General features: G+C 43.6%; 1 protein-coding gene across 6 annotated transcripts in view; it reads right to left on the reverse strand.

Annotated features, from left to right (window-relative positions):
* Positions 1-17,268, reverse strand: part of ccdc178 (coiled-coil domain containing 178) — a 379,630-nt gene that overhangs the window by 246,230 nt on the left and 116,132 nt on the right. For all 6 annotated transcript variants that reach the window (XM_072570453.1, XM_072570452.1, XM_072570451.1 and 3 more), the window contains 2 exons: positions 13,561-13,623; positions 9,919-10,080 (listed from right to left, as the gene is read on the reverse strand). In XM_072570453.1, the coding sequence (XP_072426554.1) occupies positions 9,919-10,080; positions 13,561-13,623 (225 nt within the window). The remainder of the gene's footprint in view (positions 1-9,918; positions 10,081-13,560; positions 13,624-17,268) is intronic.

Genomic DNA, 17,268 nt, shown 5'->3' on the forward strand with positions numbered 1-17,268 from the left:
AATTTTGGTGTCATCTGCAAGCTTACTAACTATGTCTCCTCTGTTCACATCCAAATCATATATATAAATGATGAAATGTAGTGGATCCAGCACTTATCCTTGTGGCACTGCACTGGTCACAGGCCTCCAGTCAAAAAAAAAACCCTCCACCAACACCCTCTGGCTTCTACCTTTGAGCCAGTTCTGTATCCAAATGGTTAGTTCTCCCTGTATTCCTTGATATCTAACCTTGCTAACCAGTCTCCCATGGGCGATCTTGTTGAATGCCTTACTGAAGTCCAATTAGACCACATCCACTGCTCTGCCCTTATCAATTCTCTGTTACTTTTTCAAAAAAAGTCAATCAAGTTTGTGAGACATAATATCCCATGCACAAAGCCATGTTGACTTTCCCTAATCAGTCCCTGTCTTTCCAAATACATGTACATCCTATCCCTCAGGATTCCCTCCAACCACTTGCCCACCACTGACATCAGGCACACCAGTCTATAGTTCCCTGGCTTGTCCTTACCACCTTTCTTAAATAGTGGTACCATTTTTGCCAGCCTCCAGTCTTCTAGCACCTCACCTGTGCCTATCAATGACATAAATATCTCAGCAAGGGGCCCAGCAATCACTTCCCCAGCCTCCCACAGAGTTCTAGAGTACACCTGATCAGGTTATAGGGATTTATCCACTTTTAGGTGTTTCAGGACATCCAGCACTTACTCATCTGCAATATGGACATTTTTCAAGACGTCACCATCTATTTCCCCACATCCTATATCTTCCATGCCTTTCTTCAGAGAACACTGATGCAAAATACTCGTTTACTATCTCTCTCATCTCCTGCGGCTCCACACAATGGCTGCTTTGCTGATCTTTGAGGGGCTCGATTCTCTCCCTAGTTACCCTCTTGTCCTTAATATATTTGTAAAATCCCTTTAGATTCACCTTAACCCTGTATGCCAAAGCTATCTCATGTCCCCTTTTTGTCCTCCTGACTTCCCTCTTAAGTATACCCCTACTGCCTTTGTACTCTAAGGATTCACTTGATCTCTCCTGTCAATACCTGACATATGCTTCCTTCTTTTTCTTAACTAAACTCATAATTTCTCGAGTCATCCATCATTCCCTACACCTACCAGCCTTTCCTTTCACCCTAACAGGAATATACTGTCTCTGGACTCTCATCTCATTTTTGAAGGCTTCCCATTTTCCAGCCGTCCCTTTACCTGAGAACATCTGGCCACAATCAACTTATGAAAGTTCTTGCCTAACACTTCAAAATTGGAGGAAGGCTAATTTTGGCACTTCAACTTTTACATCTGGTCTATCCTTTTCCACCACTAAAACTAATAGAATTATGGTCACTGGCCCCACAGTGCTCCCCCACCGACACCTCAGCCACCTGCCTTGCCTTATTTCCCAAGAGTAGGTCAAGTTTTGCACCTTCTCTAATAGGTACATCCATATACCGAATCAGAAAATGTTCTTGTACATACTTAACAAATTCCTCTCCATCTAAACCCTTAACACTATGGCAGTCCCAGTAGATGTTTGGAAAGTTAAAATCCCCTGCCATAACCACCCTATTATTCTTACAGATAACTGAAATCTCCTGACAAATTTGTTTCTCAATTTCTCACTGACCCTATTAGGGGATCTATAATACAATCCCAATAAGGTGATCATCCCTTTCCTATTTCTCAGTTGCACCCAAATAACTTCCCTGGATGTATTTCCAGGAATATCCTTCCTCAGTACAGCCGTCATACTATACCTTATCAAAAACGCCACTTCCCCTCCTCTCTTGCCTCCCTTTCTATCCTTCCTGTAGCATTTGTATCCTGGAACATTAAGCTGCCAGCCCTGTCCATCCCTGAGCTATGTTTCTGTAATTGCTAGGATACACCAGTCCAATTTTCCTAACCATGCCCTGAGTTCATCTGCCTTCCCTGTTAGGCCTCTTGCATTGAAATAAATGCAGTTTAATTTATCAGCCCTACCTTGTTCTCTGCTTTGTCCCTGCCTGCCCTGACAGTTTGACTTGCTTCTTTTCTCAACGGTACCAGACTCAGATTGATACCCCACCTTTCCTCCCCCGCCACCCCCACCAACCTTACTAGTTTAAATTCTCCTGAACAGCTCTAGCAAATCTCCCTGCCAGTATATTAGTCCCCTTCAAATTCAGGTGCAATCCATCCTTCTTGTACAGGTGACTTCTACCCCAGAAGAGATTCCAATGATCCAAAAATATGCATCCTTCTCCCATATACGAGCTCCTCATCTCTTCAAGCAAATCGTTCCAGAATGCTCAAGATTCCTGAAAAGCACAAAACTCAAGCAGTCCCAGCAGTTTTGAATTAATTAATGAGATGTGGTAGTCACAGGCCAGATAGGGTGATTAAGGTGGTTAATTCCTTTATTGGCTGAGGAATAGAATACAACCACAGGCAGGTAACTGGAACTGTACACAGTACATAATTAGTTAGATCATGACCTGAATATTGTGTGCAGGTCTGATCATCTGATTCCAAAAAGGATGTAATTACATTGGAAAGGGTACAGAGGACATTTACTTGGATATTACAAGCACTGGAAAAGTGCAGATAAAAGATTGGGTAGACTGGAGTTGTTCTTCTTGGAAGAGAGGAAGTGAGTGAGATTTGATTGGAGTGTGCAATTGTAAGGAAATAGGCTAAAGTGGATGGGAAAGACCAATTGCCTTAACAGAGGGTGATAGGTTCCTGGAACACTCTGTCTGAAAAGGCAGCAGAGGAATTAACCTTCAACTCATTTAAAAGTTGTCCTGATATGCAGGGCCTCGAGTGCCATAATCTACAGGGCTACTGACCAAATGCCTAAGAAATTGGGTGCAGGGTGGTGGCTGAATGGATTCAGGCACAGTGAGGCCAGGGCATCCTCTGATACCATTTCAGAACCTGCTTGAGACAGACAGAATCAGGATCCTCTCCTTATAATGGGTGAAGAACAATTTGATGAACATCACACCACCTGTTTTAACTCTTTCTGCTATACTGTGAGCTGTTTGTCTCCTGATTATAAGAGAAGAAATTGGGTGAAACAGGTGTTGCTTTTGCTGCAGGTGGAGAGATGAGGAAATCTTTTACACTGGAGGCAGTGCTGAATGCAGGGTGGATCTCTGGTCAGAAGGACAGTGCATGGAGTCTATTTGGGTGGAACTAAGAAATACAAGGGGCAACAGACATTGGTTAGAGTTATTTGTAGGCCACTAAATCATAGTGGTATTGTAAGGCATAGCATAAATCGGAGATGAGAGAAGCTTGTTGCTTGTGAAATACAATATTCAAGGGTGGCTCAACCTGCATACACGCTGGTAAAAAAAAATGAAAACCATGGAGAATGCACTTCGGGTGTGATATATGGATGTTTTGCAGCATGTTTCAGAGCCAACTAGAGGACAGGCTACTTTGAATATAGTTTTACATCATGAAAAAGGAATATCTAACAATCTTGTTTTAAAAGAAATTTTAGGGATGATTGACCACAATATGATAGAATTTTACATTATGTTTGAAAATGAGGTAGTCCAACTGGAAACAAAGCTGTTAAATTTAAATAAGGAAAATTATGAAAGCATGAGGCACAAGTTGGCTGAGCTGGATTGGGAAAATATTTTTAAAAACTCAACTGTACATTGGTAATGATAGTCTTTATAGAACTATGTATCCATAATCTCCTTGTTTACCTACCCAATTCATATATCTTTCTCTGGACTCTATCTCCACTTAATCATTCCACCCCGATGAAAGGTCATCGGACTGGAAATATTAACTCTGCTTTTTGTCCATAGTTGCCTCCAGTTCTGCTGAGAATTTGCAGTAACTTGTTTTTGTGTATTGAACTAACACATAGCTTACACAGTGTCCAAGCATCCTCAAGGTGCAAAAACTCACAGCCAACCACAGCTGACAAAGAAAATTAAAGATTGTAAAAAGCGACTATGACGTAGCCAGAAATTGTAATAAACCTGAGAAGGAAGAAGTTTTTAGAATCTAGTAAAAGGACCAGGAAACTAGTAAGGAATGAAGAATAGAATAAGAATGCAATCTAGCAATAAAACATAAAATGGATGAAAAGGCTTCTATGGGAATCTATAAGGTAAACCTTTGGTTAAGAATAATGTGGGTCCAAATGAGAGTCAAGAGAATTTAAAATGGGGGAAAAGAGAAATAGCAGAAAAGCTAAATGATTACTGTGGTGCCTGTTTTCAGCTAAGCAAAATGCTTAAAAACCTCCCAGAATCAGAGATTCAAATGGCTTGTGAGATCATGGAGTTGAAAGAAATTGATATTATTCTGAAGGTTATACTGGAGAAATTAATAGAGCTGAAAGCTGATAAATGCTTTGGGTCTGATAGTGTAAATCCAGAGTTTCGAAGGAGGTGGCCAGAGATGTAGTTGATATACTGGTGATTGTCTTCCAAAATTCGATACTGTAATCGTTACTGCACATAAGAAATTTGCAAATGGAGAGTGTGTGGGCATATTGGATCTGTATTCTCTAGAGTTTTGCAGAATGAGAGGTTGTCTCATTGAAACCTATGAAACATTTCAAGGAACAGACTGGGTAGATATAGGTACAATGTTTCCCCAGTTGTGGAGTTTAGAACTGGGGGCACAACTTTAAAATAAGGGTGATGCCATTTAGGATCGAGGTGAGAATCTATTTTATTCAGTGAGCTGTGAATCTTTTCTACCTCAGTGGCCTGTGAAAGCTCAGTCATTATCTATGCTTAAAGTAGACGTTGATAGATTTCTGATTACCAATGGCTTAAAGGATTATGGGAACAGTGTGGGCAAATGGCATTGAAGCTTTCCAATAGCCATAATCATGCTGTATGGCAGACCAAACCTGAGAGCAATAGGCCATTCAGCCTGTTTCAATGTTCCAAATGAAAGCTGTCAACTGCAGCAAATTGAAGACTGAAATCAGATGAATGTGTAGTTGGTCAACCTCAAATATCTTTCTTTGCACATAAGAATCTATGAGTGAATCTTCTCCCCCTCCTCTGAGAAAGTGTCATACTTTAAGCTACTTCTTTTCTAGCTCTCCAAGCAGTCCGTGAGTTACGAACAGTATCCAGTTCCCCAAGTGCAAGGATGTGAACAGATGCGTGCATATGAGAAAACAACCAGTACAAAGGGGATATTGGAGGGGTTTGCAGTGGGGGATATGGTGAACTGCTGAGGAACATGGGCTAATCATGGTCAGGACTCCTATGTTACCCCATCCTCATCACCCTGTTCTTCACTATGACTGTCATAGTATAATTCCTTCTCCCTTAAGTACTATCAAAGTACAATTAGAGTGACACAAGAAATGTTCATGTAAATGTCTCCCAGTTTAAATTGGCCATAACTAATTTTCATTTATTGTGATATGTAATAAATGAAATGTTTAGGTCCATAGATAGATGCTCGAAGCAAGCCCTGTAAACGTACATAAAAATAGATCTAATTGCAATGATGCAAACATTCATAGCTGCAGTGGTAACAAAGGCAAAGGCAGTCAGCTTTGTGACAATGAATAAATTCTTCACTTTATCTCAAAATAGTATCGATATCTTACAAGTAACGATTTACAACACATTGTCTCACAAGCGTTCCTAAAAAAAATTTAAAGGACACAAGACTTTGATGCCCTATTGGTTGCATGGTATAAAACTTATTTCTAGATATTTTCCTAATCAACCTGCTCCTGGATATTATTTCACACTTTTGGAGAAGGTGGGACTTGAACCTGGGCTTCCTGGTTCAGAGGTAGGGATACTATCATTACACAGTTAGAGCCTTAAGACAATTCTAAACTTTGATATATAATTCTGTACACCTTGCTATATTAAAGTTAAAGTTAATGTTAATGCTAATTACACATTTGTATCATTGAACATTTATCCACGAAACCTGTCAAAATCTTCCAATGTTGCATAAACATGACATTTTAGAAGTAATAACAACATTAACATTTGTACACTTTATTTAAAATACCATAATTACTCTAGGTTGCCAAACAATTCTTCTGCCACTCTTAAGACTGTTAAATGCACAAGACTGCACTATGACATATGACTTTTACCACACCTATCACAGCTGAAAGTGACTAAAGATATTAACATTGCCACAACATCTTTCACTGTCATCAAATAATTAGTTTAAAATCACATGTTCTGAACATAATATTTTCAGTTCTGTATATTAATACAGGAGTTCTATCTATAAAGATATTGCCAGAACATTTCTTGACTCCAGGAAAATAAAAATCAACATCAATTCCTGCTTGGCAGACTACCCTGCATTTCAGGGGTTCCCAAACTGTGTTTGGTGCCAAGAGCTCCCTTTCTGCCAAGGTAACAGCTCTAGGCCTGATGAAATACATTTCCATCTTTTGCTGAAGTTTAGTGGGCATAACCTAATGAAATCAGCTGCGAGGCCTGATTGCTGTACCCAACAGAACCTGAAAACTGGTAGGGGAGAAAGAAATGTTACTGTCAGTTTTCTGGTCATTCCCTGGCCACCCCACATCTCTCACATCATGCTGCTCTACTCAACCTCCAGTTCTCACACTTCTTACCACCTCCCAGCTCTACTTCCTCTCCATAGCTCTCACAATTTTACTGTTCCCCATCCTCCACAGCTCTTCTCCCCTCCCACTTCTCTCAAATTCTTATTTCCATAGTCACAACTATGTAAATACTGGATTAATGGTGCTGGAAGAGCACAGCAGTTCAGGCAGCATCCAACGAGCAGCGAAATCGACGTTTCGAGCAAAAGCCCTTCATCAGGAATAAAGGCAGTGAGCCTGAAGCGTGGAGAGATAAGCTAGAGGAGGGTGGGGGTGGGGAGAGAGTAGCATAGAGTACAATGGGTGAGTGGGGGAGGAGATGAAGGTGATAGGTCAAGAAGGCGAGGGTGGAGTGGATAGGTGGAAAAGGAGATAGGCAGGTCAGACAAGTCCGGACAAGTCAAGGAGACAGTGCTGAGCTGGAAGTTTGAAACTAGGATGAGGTGGGGGAAGGGGAAATGAGGAAGCTGTTGAAGTCCACATTGATGCCCTGGGGTTGAAGTGTTCCGAGGCGGAAGATGAGGCGTTCTTGCTCCAGGCGTCTGGTGGTGAGGGAGTGGCGGTGAAGGAGGCCCAGGACCTCCATGTCCTTGGCAGAGTGGGAGGGGGAGTTGAAATGTTGGGCCACGGGGCGGTTTGGTTGATTGGTGCAGGTGTCTCGGAGATGTTCCCTAAAGCGCTCTGCTAGGAGGTGCTCAGTCTCCCCAATGTAGAGGAGACCACATCGGGAGCAACGGATACAATAAATGATATTAGTGGGTGTGCAGGTAAAACTTTGATGGATGTGGAAGGCTCCTTTAGGGCCTTGGATAGAGGTGAGGGAGGAGGTGTAGGCACAGGTTTTACAGTTCCTGCGGTGGCAGGGGAAAGTGCCATTAATCCAGTATTTGCTTTCCAGCATCTGCAGTCATTGTTTTTACAACTATGTAAATCCCAACCCATCAGCTCTCACATCATTACCACTCCAACTCACTGTTTTCATAGCCCTACACCTCCTCCACACAGCTCTCAAATGTCATATACCAGGTTTGCCCAAGAGGCAGCTGCTGAGTTGTACTATGCAGTGCACTAAGCCTTTGTCCAAAATAATCAGTGTAACTGGAAGATTTTGAAAGGAGCTGCTCCTCCAATCAAAGCTATTTCACTTCTGTGTTTCCTACTTAGAGGCTCATTATTTAACATATCAGCAGCAAATGTAATAGAGGAACAGTCAGTGATTCACTCAGCCTGAGGTCCAGACGTCTGTCGCAGGGTCTGCAGGTCAGGGACGGCAGACGCTAACATAGGGAGGAGGGAAATGCAAGGTGAGCCATGGGAGCTGGTCTGTCATGCTGAAGAGGGGGTATGAGAGACAGGATGGCATGATGAGGTAAAGGTAATCTGGAAATCTAAAATAAACACAGAAAATGCTGGAGAAACTCTGCAGGTCGCCAGAATTCAACGTTCTTCAGAAGAGTTATATCAGCTTTAAATTGACCACAAGCTTCCAGTTACCTGCCACTTCAACACATCTGTGTTCCCATGCCAACATTTCTATCTCAGACCTGCTGCAGTGCTCCAGCAAGGCTCAGCATGAGCTAAAAGAACAGCTTCACATTTTCCACTTGGGGACCTTGCAACCTTCAAGACTGAATATTAAGTTCAATAATTTTAGAACCTGAGCACCTTCTTCCATGTCCTTTACCCATCCTATACCCCAGGTCCTGTCAGGATATAAATGCTTTCAGCACAGTCAGCCCACTTTCATATACTTATGGCTCCCAATAACGGTTCTTTATTTGTTCTGGTTTACCATTATCCATCCCTTTGTCTGCTTGTCTTTCTCTCCTCTGGGCTTCATCTCCACCTATCGCTTTACTGCCCAACCTCTGCCCCTACTACCTTTCATCATTTGTAAAGAAGGGTCTCTGGATCCAAAACATTAACTCTGCTTTCTCTCCATAGATATTACTAGGCCTGCTGAGTTTTTCCAGCTTTATCTGTGTTTGTGCCTTGCTGGGGTAACAGAATGAAAGTCAGGCCTGTGGCCTAGCAAAGTAAATTTAGCAGTTGCTCAAGAGCTTTTATTTCCTAGGCTCTGAGGGATGCCTACATCATATGATCAGTACTTGGGAGCCTTGTCTTTTTTCTCTCTCTCTTGCTTTTTCCTAACCAAGTAGGTTTGATTAGTTAGCCATCAGATTAGCTTTTTTTTAAATGATAGATGTATTAAATTTGAATTTCACTATTTGCCAATTTGGAATTCAAACGCATGTCCTCAGACTATCAGCCTGACTCTCTTGGTCATCAGTCAATGTTACTGGCACAACATCTTCACCTTCCCCTTCCTCTGATGCTTGGCACGTTTAATGATCATTCTTATTAATTACTCATTCAAATGATCAATTTATTGCTTTGCAATTTTTTTTCATGTAATTTATCCTTATTGTTGTGGCAGTCCTGATCTTCTGGCTGAGTGAGAGAGAAATATTAACATGTAGTTACCAGCTTGCAAAAAGGTTAAACACCATGCTCTACACGTCCCTTCTGCCATAGTTGTCACAGTTCTACACATCCCCATGGCTCCTACAGCTCTTGTGACTCCAGATACTCATAATTTTACCACCCACTCCACTGACAACTACAGCTCTCACAATTCTACAATCCCATCCCCACAATTCTTATACCTCTGTCCCACCCTCACAGCTCTACCCCAACAGCTCTCTCAGGTCTACTCCAACCTCTGTAATAGATAGCACAGCTTTTTCACACCCTCACATTTCTATGCTATGCTGTCACACCTTTATCACTACAGCTGAACCCACCCAAACATCCCCCACCCCCACCATCACCACCATAGCTCTCACACATCTATCCACCTTCAGCTTTCACAAATTTACACTCTCACCACAGATGTACCTGCCTCCCAGAGCACTCCACTCCAGCCCACCCTGCCACATCTCCCACACCACCCCACAGTTTTCACACCTGAGCCAACAGCTTTCATTCTGGGATCACATCAACATTTCAGAGTCAAAATGGAGTCAAGGTGGGAAAAGGTATGAGATATGTTGCTCCAGATATATTTACTACTTTACAGTATGATCAATATAATACAATTTGGCACTAAAATTGTTTTGATTTCCTTTCAATAGAAAACTTGTTTGTGTGAAGATATCTGAAGATAAAAGATCTGAAATCACTGAATTCTGAGACCTTTAGGAGATTCATATGGAAAGAATCAAAACCAATCAATTTTATGAAGTTATAAAATGATTAATATTATGAATTCAATGAAATATTTACCCCCTCTATAGGGCAAATTATCTTAAAGTTCTTCAAGAAACTTACTTCATTTTGGGCCTTGTGTATGGCTTCAAGTTCTTTAAACTTGGCTTCAATACTTTCAACAATCTTCTCAGCTTGTGCAACCTTTTTTAAAACACTTTGCTTCTTCTTTTCAGCACCCTCCTTAATATGATTTAGTTCGTCAGCCTCTGCTTTAGCCTTGACCTATGTTTGGACAACAGTAGTATAATACAATTATATCTACAAACATCTGAGAAATAGGTATTCGTTTAAAAGACTATTTTCAATATTAATCCTTTATACATAAATCAGTTTGGTGAGTGATTTCAGATACATCACAGCAAATCAGTTGGATTTTATGTATGCTCCCACTCCATTGGTGTGTTGGGAAGTAAGGTGGGGACAACTTGTAAAATGCAGTGTGTGATCCTCCCATGACCTTTCTGCCAATTCTTCCTTTTTACATGGAAAGGGAAGGTGCAGGCAACCTATACTTCCTTTGGTCTATTGAGACCAATGGCCATTTAAGTACCTTATTCCAACTCTGCCACTATTTTACTCTTTTCCAACTGCCGCTGAGTCATTAATCGCCTCAACCTATCTACCCCCCCCTCCCCCACTCCAACCTCTCACCCTCAACGTGCAGCCCTCCACTCCCTCTGCTCCAATCACAACCTCACTATCAAACCAGCGGATAAAGGGGATGCAGTGGCAGTTCGGCACACTGACCTCTACACCACTAAAGCCAGGCACCAACTCAAAGACACCTCCTCCTACCACCCCCTCGACCATGCACTCACCTCCCCCCCATCACCAAACCATCATCTCCCAGACCATACACAACCTCATCACCTCAGGAGATTTCCCACCCACAGTTCCCTCGTACTCCGGGAACTCTGTACCGCCCGATTCTACCTTCTTCTCAAGATCCACAAGCCTGGCCATCCCGGCCAACCCATTGTCTCAGCATGTTCCTGCCCCACCGAACTCATCCCTCCCTACCTACCTTGATACTGTCCTATCCCCCCCGAGACCAGGAACTCCCCACATATGTTCGAGACACCACCCACGCCCTCCACCTCCTCCAAGACTTCTGTTTCCCCGGCCCCCAACACCTCATTTTCACCAGGGACATCCAATCCCTCTACACCTCCAACGACATGACCAGGGCCTACAAGCCCTTCTGTTTCTTCCTTTCCTGATGCCCCAACAATACCCTTCCACTGACACTCGTTTGTTTGGCTGAACTGATCCTCACCCTTAATTTCTCCCTCGAATCCTGCCACTTCCTCCAGATCAAAGGGGTAGCCATGGGTCCCAGCTATGCCTGTCTCTGTCGACTATGTAAAACTTCTTCCATAGTTCATCTTCCGTAGTTACACCGGCACCACTCCCCACCTCTTCCTCCGCTACATTGATGACAGCATTGGCGCCACCTTGTGCTCCCGCGAGGAGGTTGAGCAATTCATCAACTTCACCAACACAATCCACCCCAACCTTAAATTCACCTGGACCATCTATGACCCTCCCTCCCCTTCCAGGACCTCTCCATCTCCATCAATGACGACCGACTTGACACTGACATTTTTTACAAACCCACCGATTCCCACAGCTACCTGGATTACACCTCTTCCCACCCTACCTCCTGCAAAAATGCCATCCCGTATTCCCAATTGCTCCGTCTCCGCCGTATCTGCTCCCAGGAGGACCAGTTCCACCACAGAACATACCGGATGGCCTCCTTCTTTAAAGACACCAATTTCCCTTCCCACGTGGTTAAAGATGCCCTCCAACGCATCTCATCCACATCCCGCATCTCCACCTTCAAACCGCACCCCTCCAACTATAACAAGGACAGAACGTCCCTGGTCCTCAACTTTCACCCTACCAACCTTCGCATAAACCAAATCATCCACCAACATTTCCACCACCTCCAAAAGGACCCCACCACCAGGGATATATTTCCCTACCCACCCCTTTCCACTTTCCGCAAAGACCGTTCCCTCTGTGACTACCTGGTCAGTTCCACAACCCCCTTCCCCCCTTCCCCCCCCCCCAAAACAACCCACCCTCCTGTCCTGGCACCTTCCCCTGCCACCGCAGGAATTGCAAAACCTGCGCCTACACCTCCTCCCTCACCTCCATCCAAGGCCCCAAAGGAGCCTTCCACATCCACCAAAGTTTCACCTGCACATCCACCAATGTCATAATGTCATTTATTGTATCCGTTGCTCCCGATGGGGAGACTGGATGCCTTCTCGCAGAGCACTTTAGGGAACATCTCTGGGACACCCGCACCAATCAAACTCACCGCCCCGTGGCCCAACATTTCAACTCCCCCTCCCACTGTGCCGTGGGCCTCCTCCACCGCCGCTCTCTTACCACCCGACGCCTGGCGGAAGAATGCCTCATCTTCTGCCTTGGAACACTTCAACCCCAGGGCATCAATGTGGGCTTCACCAGTTTCCTCATTTCCCCTCCCCCCACCTTACCCCAGATCCAACCTTCCAGCTCAGCACCATCCTCATGATCTGCCCTACCTGCCTATCTCCCTTCCCAACTATCCACTCCACCCTCCTCTCTGACCTATCACCTTCATCCCCTCACCCATTGTGCTCTTTGCTACCTTCTCCCTTTCCCACCCCCCCCCCTCCCATTTATCTCTCCACCCTGGAGGCACCCTGCCCGCCGTTTGCCCGAAACAACGATTTTCCTACTTCTCGGATGCTGCCTGACCTGCTGTGCTTCTCCAGCACCACTCTAATCTCGACCCCCACTATTTTACTCTTGGCAAGTGAAGGCCTTTTGCAGGTGGACAGCCTAACAACTGTCACTGCATTGGGGCATTCCATCACACAGAAACACACACACACACTCTCTAACCCCTTTTAGCTAGGGTGTCAGACCTGGCTCTACACCACCCCTCATGTCTTGGTGAGGCCTGGCAGACCTCACCAATATCACGTAGAACAGGGTTGTCCAATTTTTTTTGGAAGTTGACAACTACATGTCAATATTTCTCTCTCTCACTCAGCCAGAAGATCAGGACTGCCACAACAGTAAAGATGACTTACAGGGAAAAAAAACAATGCACAGCTCTGTAACCTTCTCTCATTCAGGGCTGCCTTTGGTCCCAACTATAGCCAATGCCTGAATGTACAGCTGCTGCAAACTACAGATTGGTTGGCAGCTTTCTGGGTGGGACTCCCTGCAAGATGAGTGCAGAAGTCTAACCATGAGCCAGTCAGCACTGGTCCCAGCATAAAATGGCCGCAGGGCCACCTACATTTTAGTAAGCAGGTTTCTGACTGACCTTTAGTCAGGGAAGGGAAAGGGAACAGGGAATGTGGTAACTGGTGACATTCTGCCTTCGAATAAACACATAGAAATGCCAATAATTTTAATACAGATTGCATTATGATAGAAATGTTAACCAGCTCTAAGAAGTAGACATAAAGCTTATCTTTTATCTTGGCTGCAGCACAACTGCATAACTTCAGGCAATAAGCAAGTTTAATAAGTACAGGAAATTCCTTATTATTAATGCTTTAAGATATTAGCAAAAGTTTGGTATGACATTTCGTCACAGAATTCCATCTGGCCTGAGTTCAGACTTCCTAGTTTTGTATCTTCAATGTAGTCAACAACAGTGTCTTGTGCAGATGGATACCTTCGGTCCTTTACCTGAAGTTTTGAGCGCAGTACCATTGCCTCTTTGATTTTTTTCTTTAATTTTTCAATCTCAGCCTATTGGTGAAAACAAAAGCAAGTTTCAAAATGTATTGTAAATGGTATTGCACAATTGCAGGGCCAGGAACAAAAATCATTTCTTTGTTGCTCCTGGCCTGCAGCCCCTGCCCCTAATCTCAGGATAGTGGACGCACCCTGACTTCCACAAGCACAGCAGTCCTGCCACACTTGCCCCTACACCGCACCCCTCCACCCTCACTCCTCACAAACCAAACACAGCAGTACTGCTCCCTTTAGCCGAGCACAGTGTACTAGAGTGTCAAGTCCTGATATATTGCTACCTTAAATTCTGCCCCAGACTCTGTACGAATGAAATGGATTTCCATAGCTTACACTCTCAGGGCCACCAGCACTCACTCCAATAATGCCATTGCGCACAGCTCTCACTAAAACGCATGGACTGCAACTATCACTACTTCATACAATAGGCCCACTCAATGGCCCTCACTAACTTCATCCTCCACACTACTAACCCTACTTTCCCTCTGGACTTTCTACTCACATACTCTGGACACCTCTCCAATTCTCCTGCGCTTGTGTCATCACAAGTGCATCTACTGTCCACTTCCATCATGCTCAATCCCTTTCTTTGTCTCAAAAAGATCTCTCACAACCAAGTTGAGGTGGCCAAGACAGGCCACAGGGTGGTGCACAGTAAGTTTCTCATTCCATATGATGAAAAAATGCTGGAGTTATCCAGAGAAAAGGGCCTATGTGGGACACTATGACCTCCATAAGGAGCCAGCTAAGTGAATTTCATTACACTGGGTATGCTGCTTTCCCATTAAAACCAGTGCTAAATCATACTTATTCTGAACTACTTTTAGCCTCTTTTTCACAAATGATTCCCTCCCTCTCTTCTCTTCTGCAGTGACCTATAGCAAGCAGGCGGTGAATACCATTCATGCCCACCTCAATTTCTGTCTCTGTGGAAGAAATTAGTCAGCCATCAGAGGATGCACCAGCAAAATAATTGCCTGTACTCTCCACCAGCTCAGAGACTTTCATCTCAATCGGTAATCTTTCTAGATTAGATGTGCTCTAATCTGGTGAACACATCACTGACACATCTCCACAGCTAGCTGACAAAGAGACACCTTAGGTCATTGCCTCAGAGGAATGCTGGAAATAAGGCACATCTTCAGCCCTAAGCAGAAAATGATCCTGTAGTATCAGCCATTCAGGATTTTGTCAGAACATACAGAGAGACTCAACAACAGCAGTTAGGTTTATCAGGGCTGTTAGCAAACAAGATTGAAGAATAGAGCTGTTTACGACCACCAATGTGATCTAGGGCTAGCACACTCAAGCATCTGTCAGATATGTGCACAGACCTGCACCAAAACCAGCTTACTTTTCCTCGCAGCAGGTTTCTATTCTATTCTACAAGATTTTATCTGACCCCTCCAGCTCAATCAAGGCTCTAGAACAATGTATTACATGCTCCTGCAAATCAATATCCTAATCCTCAGAGAATTGCTCTTGATTTTCAATTCATCTGCATCCATGACATTCCCCCTTTGTTGGTTCCGGTTATGAATGGTACAACATGTCACAATGAATCTTCGATAACCTTGGTCAAAAAGAAAAAGGAAGTATAAGTAGGAGGATGGGAACTTATGAAGCCCTTTAAATATATAAGGAAAGTAGGAAAGAGCTTGAACAATCTATTAGAAGGGCCAAAAGGGGTCATGAAAAGTCATTAGTAAACAGGATTAAAGAGAATCCCAAGGCTTTTTATACATATATAAAAAGCAAAAGGGAAGCCAGGGAAAGGACTGACCCACACAAGGATGAGGGAACCTATGTGTGGAGGCAGAAGGGGTAGGTAGGTGAGGTCCTAAATGAATGATTTGTGTCGGTATTCACCAAAGAGAGAGAATTGGTGGAGAATGAAATCAGGGAAGGGAGTGTTGAATATCTAAGCCAAGTTGCTATTAAAAAAGAAGAGGTGTTGTGTGTCTTAAAAAGTATTAAGGCAGATAAGTCCCCGAGTCCTAGTAGGATCTGTCCCAGAATATCGAAGATGGCAAGAGAACAGATTGCTGGAGCACTGACAGGCGTCTTTGCATCTTCTTTAGTCACAGGTGAGGTACCAGAGGACTGGAGAATAGCCAAAGTTGTCCCATTGTATAAGAAGGATAGCAGGGATAGTCCAGGAAATTACAGGCCTGTGAGCCTCACATTGGGTATAAGGACATTATTGGAAAAGATTCTCAGGGTCAAAATCTAAATGCATTTTGAAGCAAATAGACTTATTAGCGATAGGCAGCGAGGGCAGTGATGCCTCATGTATTTGATTGAGTTTTTTGAAGTGATGAAGATGATAGGCAGCATGGTGGCACAATGGTTAGCACGCTGCCTCACAGCGCCAGCTTCGGGTGACTGTCTGTGTGGAGTTTGCACATTCTCCCCGTGTCTGCATGGGTTTCCTCTGGGTGCTCCAGTTTCCTCCCACAGTCCAAAAATGTGCAGGTCAGGTGAACTGGCCATGCTAAATTGCCCATATAGTGTTCAGGGATGTGTAGGTTAGGTACATTTGTCAGGGGAAGTGTAATAGGTAAGGAAATAGGTCTGGATGGGATTCTTTTCGGAAGGTCGGTGTGGACTTGTTGGGTGCAATTGCCTGTTTCTACACTGTAGGAATTCTATGAAATGATAGGTGAGAGAAAAGTGGTTGATGTTGTCTACATGGACTTTAGTACAGTCTTTGTCAAGGTCCCTCATGGCAGACTGGTTCAAAAGGTAAATTACATGGTATTGGGGTGCACTGGCAAGATGGCTACGGAACTGGCTTAGTCATAAGAAACCGAGGATAGTAGTAGAAGATTGCTTTTAGAAATGGAGGGTTTTGAAAAGTGATGTTCCATAGGGATCAGTGTTGGGACCTCTGCTGGTCATGGTCTACGTAAATGATTTGAAGGAAAAAGTATTGGTCTAATTAGTAAGTTTGCAGACGATACAAAGATTTGTGGAGTTGCGGAAAGCGAAAGAGGATTGTCAGATTAGTTGGAGACATGGGCAGAAAAATGGCAGATGGCGGTTAATCTGGACAAATGTGAGGTGATGTATTTTAGAAGGCAGAAATTACACAGTGAATGGTAGAACCATTAGAAGTATTGATACGCAGAGAGATCTGGGTGTGCAGGTCCACAGATCAAGGAAAGTGGCAGCGCAGGTAGACAAGGTAGCAAAAAAGGCCTATAGTATGCCTGCCTTCATTGAAAGTGACATTGAATATAATGACAGATGAGCTACGCTGCAGCTTTATACAAGTTTAATAGGCCACACTTGGAGTACTGTATACATTTCTGGTCACATTACCAGAAGGATATGGGTACAGAAAAGGTTTACCAGGATGTTGGCTGGTATGGGGGATTTTGAGTAAAGGTATCACATTGTCAGTTCTTCAGTCCACTGAGACTTCTGTCTATTATGAACAATTCAAGGAACATGTTGTTAGATTTAATCAGTCAATGGCTCAAACAGCCCATGCACCTGACACCATACCAGGACAGAAGTTCATACATGCTTTTGCTCAAATATGTCTGAGACAGACAAAAATCAACAACAATCATTCTGGGTAGCAACTCAAAGTTTTTGTGACAATATTATGGCTTTAAAAGGTGTATTTTATCCTTG

Source organism: Chiloscyllium punctatum, chromosome 5, assembly GCF_047496795.1.
Source record: "Chiloscyllium punctatum isolate Juve2018m chromosome 5, sChiPun1.3, whole genome shotgun sequence".
Taxonomy (NCBI): Eukaryota; Metazoa; Chordata; class Chondrichthyes; order Orectolobiformes; family Hemiscylliidae; genus Chiloscyllium; species Chiloscyllium punctatum.